Source organism: Microcaecilia unicolor, chromosome 10 (assembly GCF_901765095.1).
Source record: "Microcaecilia unicolor chromosome 10, aMicUni1.1, whole genome shotgun sequence".
NCBI classification, from domain to species: domain Eukaryota; kingdom Metazoa; phylum Chordata; class Amphibia; order Gymnophiona; family Siphonopidae; genus Microcaecilia; species Microcaecilia unicolor.
The window spans coordinates 198892090-198905752 of NC_044040.1; the positions used below are offsets into that span (position 1 = coordinate 198892090).

A 13663-nucleotide genomic window follows, 5' to 3' on the forward strand; every position below is an offset into this window, starting at 1 on the left:
TTTTACTAAGGTGTGATGAAAAATGGCTTGCGGTAGTGTAGGCGCAGGTTTTGGGTGCGCACTGATCCATTTTTCAGCGCGCCAGTAAAAAGGGCCTTTTTTAAATTTTTGCCAAAAATGGATGAGCGGCAAAATCAAAATTTCTGCACATCCATTTTGGGTCTGCAACCTTACCGCCAGCCATTGGTAAAAGGGGCCCTATACTGGCCAAGATAACCACATAAATGTCAGTCCTATCTTTATGCGGTTATTGTACTTAACTGGCTGGCTCTGCAAACCCAGAAATGCAATGACAAAGCCCAGACATTGTTATTATAAATTTGGATTTTGCTCAATAGTAGCTCAAGATGAGTTATATTCAGGTACACTGGGTATTACTCTGTCCCTGGAGGGCTCACAATCTAAGTTTGTACCTGAGGCAAAGGAGGGCTAAGTGACTTGCCCGAGATCACAAGGAGCAGCAGTGGGATTTCAACCAGCCACCTCTGGATGGCAAGACCGGTGCTCTAACCACTAGGCCACTCCTCCACTACAGCAACATTCCAAGTAGAATCTCAAATAGTAGCAACAGAATTTCAAATAGTAGCAACATTCCATGTAGAATCTTTAATAGTAGCAACATTCCATGTAGAATCTCAAATATTTATTTATTTAGATTTTGCTCACACCTTTTTCAGTAATAGCTCAAGGTGAGTTACATTCAGGTACACTGGGTATTACTCTGTCCCTGGAGGGCTCACAATCTAGTTTGTACCTGAGGCAAAGGAGGGCTAAGTGACTTGTCCGAGATAACAAGGAGCAGCAGTGGGATTTAAACTGGGCACCTCTGGATTATCAACCTCTAGGCTACTCCTTCACTCCATTGAATTTCTGGGCATAAAGCTAGTGGCAGTGAGCAAAACGCTGAACGCCGCTGCGGAATATCGACCCCAATGTATTTTCATTTTTATAAAATGAGGTTGATTCGAATAAAATGCTCCTGGCCATAACAAGCAAAATTCTATGAGCATGACCAGGCTCGTACAAGTGTCTGTAACATTTCTTTGGGCTCACGTGACTCTTGTTGGTTTCATTTCTTGCTATGAAGTAAAGAGGCTTTAATAATTGGAGCAAAACCATCCTTGAGTTTATGATCCTGCATGCAACTCAATGCATTCATTAGCCAGATGGCATTTACCACCCACTCCATTGACCTTTATCACTTAACTCTTCAGGCGGTGTACTGGTAACTCACTTATGAAGGTAAGAGCGGCCTCACACACTGAGACTGCAAGAGTACGATATTTTTATTGCATGTGAAAGAAAAGCCTGGCCGACTTTACTGCTTATTTTCCAGTGGAGGCTGATAAACTTTTAAACTAGAAAGCAATTAAGCATGTCTGAGAGATTTTGTCTTCCCTTAAGTAAGTTACCTTACTTGGCAGTCGGGAAGGCTAATCTTGTACCTTACAACATGGCACACTTGTTTCTATGATTCAATTCCTTTTCTTTGTTTTTTTTTTTTTTTTTTTGCTGAAAGTAATGAACCCTACAGTAAATAATTAGAGCTCTGTTCTTACGAGGTTTATACGGTGCATCAGAATCTGGGCTGAACACATTGTAACATAGGGTTTTACCATGTGCTAAGCCCAGATCTAACAAGGCACCTTCTGGAGGGGCATTCCTTCTTTTTTTTATTGCAGTTTGGACAGGATTCTATATAAGGGCACGGAAAGTGATGCGTGCTAAATTGTGCACGCTACTCAATTGAGTAACAAGTCAATCAGTGATGATAATTGGCCGATAACCAATTATCATCACTAAATGGCAAAAATGGGAATTTATGAGTGCTTTTTTTTAGGCATATTCTAAAAAAAGGTGCTTGTAAATTCCAATTTGTTTAGCTAAAAAAGGGGGCATGGCCACGGGAGGATTGTGGGCGTGTCTGCGTTACTCAAATTTACGAATGTTGTTATAGAATTTGGGGGAATGGGCCTACATTTAGGTGCGGGTATTTGCATCAAGTTTTCAGTCGCATAAATGACAGTGCCTAGATATAGGCGCATTACACTGCCCTAGGCGCTATTCTATACACCGCGTCTAACTTTAGATGTGTTATATAGAATAACGCTCGGTGTGTTAAACAAGGAATTGATAAATTTACAGTTGTTGAGCCAGGAAGGCAGTACTAGTTCTTACCCACCTCTGAGGAATTGGGAGGTCAGTAGGACAGTCAAACAAGGGTTGGGGTTTTTGTTCAGGAACTGTAGAAGTTCTCCCAGCTGTCAGACTCTGCAGTATTTGGATGGAACTAAAGACATGCCCATGGGAATCATTGGCCTAAGTGGCATAACATGTACATGAAGGGGGTGTATATATGGGTGGAGCGTGAGGGCTATGGACGTGGCTCCAAGTGACATGTGTAGCTTATAGAATACTATCAGTTACGCAAATCACTCTGCACAAATAAATGTGCCCATTTACAACTGCATTGACATGGCATAAGTGGTCGCATCTAGACTTGGCAGGGCCACTGGGTCCGGGGCAGGGCTGCTGCAGCTGCATCTGCAACCCCCCCCCCCCCCCCCCACTTAGGCCACAGTTGCCGCCTCTCCACTCAGGCCACCACTACCCCCCCCTTGGGCCACCGCCGTCCCCCCACTTGCCCCATCACCGCCAACCCCCACTAAGGTCGCCGCCTCCCCCCGCTCCCTTGCTTTCCTGTGTCTGCTCCTCCCTTGGTCTGTCACTGTCCTGCTCCTGTGTACTGGGACTCAGGTTAATGCATTAACGCAATCATCCGGGTCTCGACACACAGGAGTAGGAGAGAGACAGACCTAGGAAACAGAACCTTCTGTCTGTCTCCGGAGGCCTTGCCTGTGCCAGGCGGGCCCCCCTTAGAGGTTGGGCATGGGGAATCTTGCCTCCTCGCCTCCACCTCTCAGTGGCTCTGAAACTTGGGCATGCCCATGCCACCTTGAAGATTCCATTATAGAAATGGCATCAAACATGCACCATTGGCACATCTATATGGAGGTGTCAATTTATAGAATTGCCTCCTAGATGTTCAGATGCAGCACTGAGACGTGTAGGGTGGATTTTACAACCGGCACATGTGTTGCCATTTTTGTTTAATTTGCAGATTTTACAAAACTGCATATCTAACTCAAACGTTTGCATTTCTAAGGTGGTTTTAAACACTAGAGAAGAAAGCCCAATTACCCACTCAATCACTCCTCCATAGCCTGGATGCAAATGAGCAGTTAGCGGACACCTACGCCTGCTTTGGAGCAGGAGTAAATGGTGAAGGGGGAGTTTTTTGAAGCAGGAAAAACGTATACTTTTCAGGCCTAGGCAAACCATACCTTGTGCAAAACTGTGTGTGCAGCGTGTGTCTATTTACATATGTAAATGAGCTTTTTACATGTGCCAATAGAGTGTAGCATTTCCAAAATGACCTTTGTTATTGATAAATAGCATGCAGTAAAAATGAAATGAAACAAAATGAAAATTAAAAATCTCAGTGTTAGTATTTCTTTTAATGTTTGGGAATGAAAAGCCTGTTTTCTTCCTTTTTTTAAAATTTCATTGCAAAACAAATGCACATTCCTCACCCTTTCCACTTTTAAATCTGCCACCCCTGCTCATTCAATCCTCTTATCTTCAGCTTCAATGCTCACAGTTGGGAACAGCTGTTCAGTGGAACAGGAGGAAGGAGAGTAACAGAGTCCCATCAGCTGCTCAAACATTGCACAGCTGAGGAATCATCAGCACAGAAAAGGCACAAAACAGACTGGAAGCTCCAAGGCAGGGAAAGAGAGGGACATCACAGGCAGGGGTGTTTTCCCAATGTTTACCCAAAGAAAAAAAAACACACAGGAAAATTTATCTCTATAGGTTAAGTAGAGGAGTGTGGTAGCCGTGTTAGTCCACTCTTAAGGTTATCTTATTTTCTTTTCCATGTTTTATTTTGTTTGATTTCTAATGATCTCTATAGGTTAAAATAATAGAAAAACGGGAGGTCTGAATCAGAAGCGGAGCCAGGTTGACGGCGCGGGGGAAGCAAAAGCGGGGCGAGACCAGATTTCTGCCGGCGCGAGCGGACTTCCGCAGGTGCACATTTTCAATGCAACACAACTTGAGAAAAAATAAGCACCAGTGCCGGCAGAATTTCGTTTGGGGGAACGACGCTCTCCTGGCGCCCCACCTAGCTACGTCACTGGTCTGAATTATATGTTGCTGATAATTTACAGGAGCCTGCCTATGGAGAGAAAAGATGAGAGGTATAGGATGACAACAGCATCATCCTAATTCAATTCAATTTAGGTGTTATATACCGCTAATATCCCCTGTTTCCTGCCCCGAAGAGGTCACTAGACCACTAGGGCAGTACAGTAAGATAAAGTAAGGGGAGGGGATAGGACACCCTTAGAGGGGTGTGGGAGGGGCGGGCGATACAGACAGGGGACGGGGCGTGATGGGGCAGAGCGGGGTGTGACAGGGGGTGGGGTGTGACAGGGGCGGGGCATGTGTTCTCTTTTTAGAGGGACCAAATATGGTAACCCTAGTCCTGCTTATGTGTAAGTTACCAAAACCTGACTGAGTTAAGCCAAGTTTTAACTCTAACTTTAACTCTAACCTGCTCTTGAGAGCTGGCTGGAGCCAGGCCTGTGTTTGTGGAATCCTGCAAGTAGCTGTATATACTGTGGGTTTGGGACTTGTCAGCTACAGGCCTGAGCGAAGTTTGCCTGTGAAACTGTATTCTTTATTTACTGTACCTATGAGGTAACAGGAATCAGTATTTGTTTAAAAAAAAAAAAAGAGTTTGCTTCACTTTTATTCTTATCTGGCTGTATTTTATGAAAGCCTCCTGCTCTAACCACACTCACACTATCACAGTCTGCTGATAAATTCCTTCTGGAAATTCCTGGTTTTTGTACTGTTAATCTACTTGCCCTTAGGTCTTTTACATTTCAGGTAATGGGTCCCACTCTATGAAACTCATTACCTGTGGATTTAGGGAAAATTGACTCATATCTTTTTTAGGAAGCAGCTTAAGGCCTGTTTATTCCAGACGGCATTTTCATAAAGGCTGGGACTAGCTCTCAATTGTTTTTTGTGACATGATGTGGAGTTTGTTTTGTATGATTTGTGAATTTGTTGTATTGTTTATTCTTTTTAATATATGTTATGTATTTGGTTATTATTGTAATCCTCTAGGAACTGTGGACCAAGCAGAATATAAATATTTTAAAATAAACAAAATAACATAAGTAAAGCACAGATGCATTAAGGAATGAGGTATTTATATCATTAAACATGATAACATGTTTAAGAGCCTATTTACATTACATTTGCAACTGCAAAACCTCCGTGTTATCTGTTGGGTGTGTCCTCTGTGGCTTTACGTTCAGTTAACACAATTAGCCCCTGGTAACATAGGAGCCGACTCTGTGGGTGCTGTGGGTGCTTGAGCACCCCCAATATTGAGAAAATTCCTTTATTTGTCCAGGGAGGGGTTATTTCCATTGGGCTTAGCACCCCCAATAATTACGAAACATTGGCTCCTATGCCTGGTAATGTAGAAGAGTTAACTGGTTAGTGCAGGAACACTCATTCTCCACTCCTGACACGGAACATGCATATGTTTGAAAACTACCTTGGGACGCTGTAGCGTGTCCCACCGTAGTCCATATTTTGCTGCATGAGGCATGCATTAGCAAATCAGTGCCAATTAAGTCCAATTATCACCAATAATTGGTTATTGCCAATTAAGTCACATGTGCAACTGTAGGTATTCTCTAGCCTGCATACAATTTTGCGCCTTAACCCCTGGATTCTATAAAAGGCGCAGGGAGTAGCCTGAGTTAAATTGGGAAGGAACGTATCTCTTTTAAAATCTGCTCATTAACTCATAAAATCATTTACGGTCAAGCTCCGGAGTATATGCTTCGCCTTATTGACCTCCCACCCAGAAACTCAGTGGCCACCTCGCGTTCGTATCTCAACCTGCACTTCCCAAATTGTAAAGGCGTCAAATACAAATCGATCTTCACTTCGTCTTTCCATCACTCCTGTGCTAAGAACTGGAATGTTTTGCCGAAATACTTATAACTACAAATGGATCACCAACTGTTCAAGAAGCTGCTGAAAACTCACCTATTTGGATTAACCTACCCCTCCTATAGTCTTACCGATTAATAATTCCACTTGCTTTCCCTGATTCTGATATGCCCCTTTACTCGCTTAATGTCTCTTAACATATCTCTTATTATATTGTATTGTTATTTTTCTATGTAAGCCACATCGTGCCTGCATGTGTGGGAAAATGTGGGGTAGAAATGTACTATAAATAAATAAATAAATAAATAAATAAATCAGAGATGATAATAATTGGCCGATAATAACCAATTGTCATTACTAATCGTCAACAACTGGAATTTACATGTGCTTCTTTTAGGCGTATTCTAAAAAGAGGTGCACATAAATTCTAACACACATAGCTGAAAAGGGGGCATGGTCAGGGCATCACTCAAACTTATGCGCATTGTTCTAGAATTCGGAGGAATGCTCCTATATGGCCGCACCTAAATGTAGGCGCATTCCCAAGCCCTATGTGATATTCTAAACACTGCAACTAAGTTTAGGTGTGGAGTGTGGAGTGGAGGAGTAGCCTAGTGGTTAGTGCAGTGGACTTTGATCCTGGGGAACTGAGTTCAATTCCCACTGCAGCTCCTTATGACTCTGGGCAAGTCACTTAACCCTCCATTGCCCCTGGTACAAAATAAGTTCCTGAATATATGTAAATCGCTTTGAATGTAGTTGCAAAAACCTCGGCGCCGAGGGGGGGGGGGGGGCTAAAATGTGCCCCCCTCACCTCAGGCTCTGGACCCCCCTCCCGCCGAAGTCTGGCTACACCCCTGGCACTAAGGGACCTTTTTCCTAAAAGCTTTGCGTACGCTCACAGACATTAGCATGCACAAGTGCTAAGAAGCCCATTATCCCCAGGATTCTAAATATCGCACCTTAATTTCCACGCAGAAATCGGAGCATATTCTATAACAGTGTGTGTAACTTAATTGGTTAACAAGCTAATCAGCGCTGTCAATTGGATGTTAACAAGCAATTATCAGCACTAATTGGAATTAATTAAGGCTTACAAGCATAACTCTCTAAGTGTATTCTGTAACGTGGTGCACTTAAATTCTAGGGCGCATAGCTGAAAAGTGGGTGTGGCCATAGTGGGGCATGGGCATTACTAAAATCTATCCGTGTTGCCATAGAATACACCCGCTCTGTGCCTAATTTAGGCATTGGAATTTACTCACAATTCTGTTAAATATCACACTAGCGGGCATCATTCCTCCCGATATCCACTCTTAAGGGGTAATTTTCAAATCAATTGGGACAAAGGTTGCGTGTTACTTCTTTGGGTGACTCTGCATGAATTGCTCTTTGCTTAATTTGGGGTAAATTCCCGTTATGTGTCATTTTAATAAATAGGTATAGAGACAGGGTGGGCCCGGACCTCCAAGGGGGGCCCGGCACCGGGATCAGGCCGCCGGCGCTGCGGTCCCCGGTCTCACCTGCCTGCCTCCTCGGCTCCAGGCCCCCTGCATTCGAAGCGGCAGTCACAGATCGCCTCCCTTCGGGCCTTCCCTCCCTGTGTCCCGCCCTCGCGGAAACCGGAAGTTACATCAGACGAGGGCGGGACACAGGGAGGGAAGGCCAGAAGAGAGGTGATCTGCCACTGCCACATTGAATGCAGGGGGCCCGGAGCCGTGGATGCAGGCAGGTGAGACCGCGGACTGCAGCGGTGGGGGGTGGCAGCAGTGGGGGGAGCGATAGGGGGCGGCGGCGGGGCGGCCTTGCCCCGGCCTAGTCTCTCGGCGGCCCTGCACAGATCCTCCTGTTATTTGAAGACATTCACAGCCCACCAAAGTGTCAAACCCTTGTCAGAAAACTGCAGCAGTTGGTGGTGGACTTTTGACACCAACACCCTGCACGTGCTGAGTTCTCGCCCATGCCCTGCACCACCCCTCTAAGCTGAGCGGGAGTCCTCCACCTACAGTCCTCCCAGCAGGGGGTGCCGTTTCACTGTCACATTTTTAGTAGTGAAGGACGGGCAAGCTTTGCAGTACACCAGAGAACCTACCTGTCCCTAGAGATTGGAAACACAATATTGAAGCACTGCCCCCCACTGGCTGCAAAGCAGTTGGAGGACCCCCCACTCAGCTTAGAGGAAACAGTGCCCTGCACTCATCTGATAACTAATACAGCCCAGAACATGAAGATTAATAGAATATAGATTATCAATAAGTAAAATACTGATTTTTAATTTTTTTTCTATATTACTCTATGAAACATCTGGAATAGGACACATATCTGAAATAATTATATTTTGAATGAAGAAAAGCTTGTTGCCAAGCAGTGGCGTAGCCACAGGTGGGCCTGGGTGGGCCACGCCCACCCACTTAGGGCTCAGGCCCACCCAACAGTAGCACATGTTTAGTGGTAGCTGGTGGGATCCCAAGCTCGGCCAGCTGAAGACTTCCCCCTGACGGTAACGAAATGCTACTCTCCATGATACCGGCACCTGCGTAGTTTCAGTTTTCAGGGCATGCCTGCTACAGACTGCAAGGTGGAAAGAAGCGCTTTCCCACCAGCTGAGATATTTTTTGGGTGGTGGTTGGTGGGGGGGGGGGGGGGAGAACAATTGGTGCCCACCCAGTCCTTCCCAAGGCCCACCCAAAATCTGTTGTCTGGCTACACCCCTGTCGCCAAGCCTTTTGTTTACCAAGAAACAGACATATTCAGATATTTTTTCTGTGTTAGTACCATAAAACACCGCATGCGTCTCGAGTTTAGCTGATAAAACTGAATTCTGGTCTATGCCTTGCAAATAAAAAATAAAGGTTTGTATACCCACAGGCAATTTGGTGCATCGGATAAAATCCAGAATGGGCAAGACCCTCTTCCCCAAGCTTTCAAGGTTCCTCTCTGCTTCTTCTTTAGTAAAAGGGCTGAAGAGACTCTTACGTTCTAACAGTAAACACAAATATAGGATCACCTATTATTAACATCTATGGAAGTTCATTACAATGCCACATTAGCGCATATAACTTATAGTGCCCTTTATAGAAGTTGGGGATTAGCGCATTTTAAAGTGGGACTTTACCATGTTCTAAGCCCATTTCCAATGTGAACCTATAATAGGGCTTCTTTCCTTTTATTTTTTCAGGTTCCTTGCATATGAGTGGAGGAATGGCCTAGTGGTTAGGGTGGTGGACTTTGGTCCTGGGGAACTGAGTTCGATTCCCACTTCAGGCACAGGCAGCTCCTTGTGACTCTGGGCAAGTCACTTAACCCTCCATTGCCCTATGTAAGCCGCATTGAGCCTGCCATGAGTGGGAAAGCGCAGGGTACAAATGTAACAAAAATAAAATAGATGCTATTGGAGATTCTACATGGAATGTTGCTATTCCACTAGCAACATTCCATGTAGAAGGCTGCGCAGGCTACTGTTTCTGTGAGTCTGACGTCCTGCACGTATGTGCAGGACATCAGACTCACAGAAGCAGAAGCCTGCGCAACCACATTGGTGATCTGCAAGGGCCGACTTCTACATGGAATGTTGCTATTCCACTCCACTAGAATCTCAAATAGTAGCAACAGTGGAGGAGTGGCCTAGTGGTTAGGGTGGTGGACTTTGGTCCTGAGGAACTGAGTTCGATTCCCACTTCAGGCACAGGCAGCTCCTTGTGACTCTGGGCAAGTCACTTAACCCTCCATTGCCTCAGGTACAAATAAGTACCTGTATACAATATGTAAGCCACATTGAGCCTGCCATGAGTGGGAAAGCGTGGGATACAAATGTAACAAAAAAAAAAAGGCGGTCTAATGGATTTAGTAAATGCTAAGGGGCCCATTATGTTCCTATGGTCATCTTATCATTTAGCATGTGCTCATTTTTAGCGCCCCCTAGTGAAAGGACTGCTAAGTGTTACTGTGTTATTCAGTTAGGGCCCAATTCTATATATGGCGCCTACAATTAATGCCTGATTGGCAATCACATCTAAGCGTATTCTAAATACCACACATAAATCTACACACGGAATATGCTTAGGCGTAGTTCACAAGGCTAAATCTACGCGCGTCCGTTTATGCCAACAAAAAGCTGGCGTAGATTTTCGTGCACTGGCCCATATTTTATAACAAAGCGTGTAGATTTTGGAACATCCATGGAACACCCATTTCTACGCCCCCCCCTAAGCACGCCCCTTTTTGCCCGCACACGTTAGAATTTAGGCGCAGTATATTACAGAATACGCCTAGCAATGTACGCACATCAACTCTAATTTTTGTCAATTAGTGCTGGTTATTGCTTCTTAAGAGCTGTTAACAATGCTTAACAGCTTGTTAAAACAATTAATCTACATGCGTATTTATATGCATATGCGCCTAGATTTACACACAGAACCGCGCGTAACTCTAGACGCGCTATATAGAACCTGGGAGTTAATGTGTGCTGATGCAATCACACTAGCTGGATAACACTTCCACACCCATTTACTGCCCATGACAGGCCCAGCGCCCAAATAAATAAATAGCACGCGCTGGTAGGCAAATTACTGTAAAACACTTTAACGCATTTTGCAGTAAGCCTTTTTTGTCCTGCGTTAAGCGCACGTTACCACTTAAAGCAGTTTAGTAAAAGGGTCCCTTTATCACAAATGTGTGAAAGAAACAAACAAAGGTTCAAAAATCAGAGGAAAAGGTTAAAACTTGACCCAAAACAAACTAAAAATGTTCCTTGCACATCTGTAAGGCAAAGGGACTGCATGCTGACTTTCAGGGGCATTTTCGAAAGAGAAAGGCGCCCATCTTCCAACACAAATCGGGAGATGGGCGTCTTTCTCTTAGGGTCGCCCAAATCGGCATAATCGAAAGCTGATTTTGGGTGCCCTCAACTGCAGTCCGTCGCGGGGACGACCAAAGTTCACGGGGGTGTGCCGGAGGAGTAGCAAAGGCAGGACTGGGGCGTGCTTAAGAGATGGACGTCCTTGGCCGATAATGGAAAAAAGAAGGGGGTCCCTGACGAGCATTTGGTCGACTTTACTTGGTCAATTTTTTTTCATGCCAAAGGCTCAAAAATGTGCCCACATTGACCAGATGACCACCGGAGGGAATTGGGGATGATCTCCCCTTACTCCTCCAGTGGTCACCACCCCCCTCCCACCCTAAAATATTGAATTTTTTTTTTTTTTGCCAGCCTCTATGCTAGCCTCAAATGTCATACCGAGCTCCATGACAGCAGTATGCAGGTCCCTGGAGCAGTTTTAGTGGGTGCAGTGCACTTCAGGCAGGCAGACCCAGGCCCACCCCCCCTACCTGTTACACTTGTGGTGGTAAATATGAGCCCTCCAAAACCCACCAGAAACCCACTGTACCCACATCTAGGTGCCCCCCTTTACCCATAAGGGCTATGGTAGTGGTGTACAGTTGTGGGTAGTGGGTTTTGGGGGGGGGGGTTTGGGGGGCTCAGCACACAAGGTAAGGGAGCTATGCACCTGGGAGCTTTTTCTGAATTCCACTGCAGTGCCCCCTAGGGTGCCCAGTTGGTGTCCTGGCATGTGAGGGGGACCAGTGCACTACAAATGCTGGCTCCTCCCACAACCAAATGATTTGGATTTGGTCGGGTTTGAGATGGCTGTCATTAGTTTCCATTATCAGCGAAAACCAATGGTGGCGATCTCTAAGGCCGGCCCAAACGTGGAGATTTGGACGGCCCGACCGTATTATTGAAACGAAAGATGGCCGGCCATCTTGTTTCGATAATACAGTTGGGTATGCCGCCTTACGGGGCCGTCATTACAGATGGCCGCCCTTATAGATGGGCGGCCCCGTTCGATCATGCCCCTCTATGTAACTATGAATATTGAAACATGGTATCCTTGTGTAGATAATTCTTAATAAAGAGGGCAAAAACTTAACCACCATTTCTTTTACGATATTACACAAATTCACATGATATTTGTCACAGTTTAGATCTTATCACCTCATAAAGGATGTTGTGAATGATATATTTAATTTATTGTACTTGTATCCCACATTTTCCCACCTATTTGCAGGCTCAATGTGGTGTTACAAAGAAGTTAAAGAAGGCAAGAGGATTTGTTCAAGCATTTGTAGGAAAGTTGTAAAGGTGTTATACTCGTATGTTGATGCAAATATGTTACATCATGGCATTATTTACTCAGAATGTTAGAATGACCATTGTGTTGGCTCTGGCCATTGGATTGTACCTATATATGTTGGTAATTTTCTGCTTGACATCTTTTCCAAGAAGCAACCATCTTCTTTGCTTTTAAAACCCAAAATCAGCAAGTACTGCTGTGGTGTGGTAGACGACCAGTCAACGGTCTGAGGCAAAATATGAACTACTTGAGAATCTGCAACAATACAAGGAAGACGTGTTTCTTGAATACAATATACTAATGAAGGTAGGATATTTTTCACAATGCAAACAATTATTTTACTCTATTAACAACGTAAGTGAAGATTCCTAGGTGGATTCAGCAGTGGTGACCTTTGGGTTGTTAAGGTCCTTGGTCAATTGGGCTCCTCAGAGGGTTAAGTTTGATGATCTAAGAGCAAGGTGGACATTTTCAGTTTCACATTTAGTTTATCCTGACTGTGAATCTACAACGAAAGTTGTAGCACAGATCTTTTCAACCTTTGTTGAAGGAATTACATAAAAGGTTCAAGAAAAATGTCAGGAACTATTTTTTCACAGAGAGAGTAGTGGATGCTTTGAATGCCCTCCCGCGGGAGGTGGTGGAAATGAAAACGGTAACAGAATTCAAACATGCGTGGGATAAACATAAAGGAATCTTGTTCAGAAGGAATTGATCCTAAGGAGCTTAGCCGAGATTGGGTGGCAGAGCCGGTGGCGGGAGGCGGGGATGGTGCTGGGCAGACTTATACGGTCTGTGCCAGAGCCGGTGGTGGGAGGCGGGACGGGTGGTTGGGAGGCGGGGATAGTGCTGGGCAGACTTATACGGTCTGTGCCCTGAAAATGACAGATACAAATCAAGGTAAGGTATACACAAAAAGTAGCACATATGAGTTTATCTTGTTGGGCAGACTGGATGGACCGTGCAGGTCTTTTTCTGCAGTCATCTACTATGTTACTATGTTACTATATATGTGTTAAAATTCAAACAGAACAACTTCTGAAAATCTTTACCCCCCCCCATAACAATTTGTCGCAAAATTTCGGGGATCCTTTAAAGTATAGGGCTCCAGGTGGTCACTCAGGGCCCTGTTTACTAAGGTGTGTTAGCGTTTTTAACATGCCTACAATTAGCAGGCGCATTAACCATGTAGGCGCCTATAGGGATATTGTAGGTGCCTGCATGGTTAGTGGGCGTACATGTTTAACATGCGTTAAAGAGGCTACCGCACCTATAATGCGGCTTAGTAAACAAGGCCCTCAGTGGTTTTAGATTCATGCAGTCCTTTTTATCAAGGCAGAATAACACTGAGTGGAAAGCGTCATTTCCGTGCTCTTCATATCTATTTTTTTTTTGTTACATTTGTACCCTGTGCTTTCCCACTCATGGCAGGCTCAATGCGGCTTACATGGGGCAATGGAGGGTTAAGTGACTTGCCCAGAGTCACA

At 44.8% G+C, this 13663-nt stretch overlaps 1 protein-coding gene across 1 annotated transcript in view; it reads right to left on the bottom strand.

Annotated features, from left to right (window-relative positions):
• SPATA16 (spermatogenesis associated 16) overlaps positions 1 to 13663 on the bottom strand; it is a 178622-nt gene that overhangs the window by 37363 nt on the left and 127596 nt on the right. Inside the window, exons 7-8 of the mRNA XM_030215677.1 lie at positions 12285 to 12431; positions 8909 to 9021 (exon numbers count right to left, since the gene is read on the bottom strand). Of these exons, the coding sequence (XP_030071537.1) occupies positions 8909 to 9021; positions 12285 to 12431 (260 nt within the window). The remainder of the gene's footprint in view (positions 1 to 8908; positions 9022 to 12284; positions 12432 to 13663) is intronic.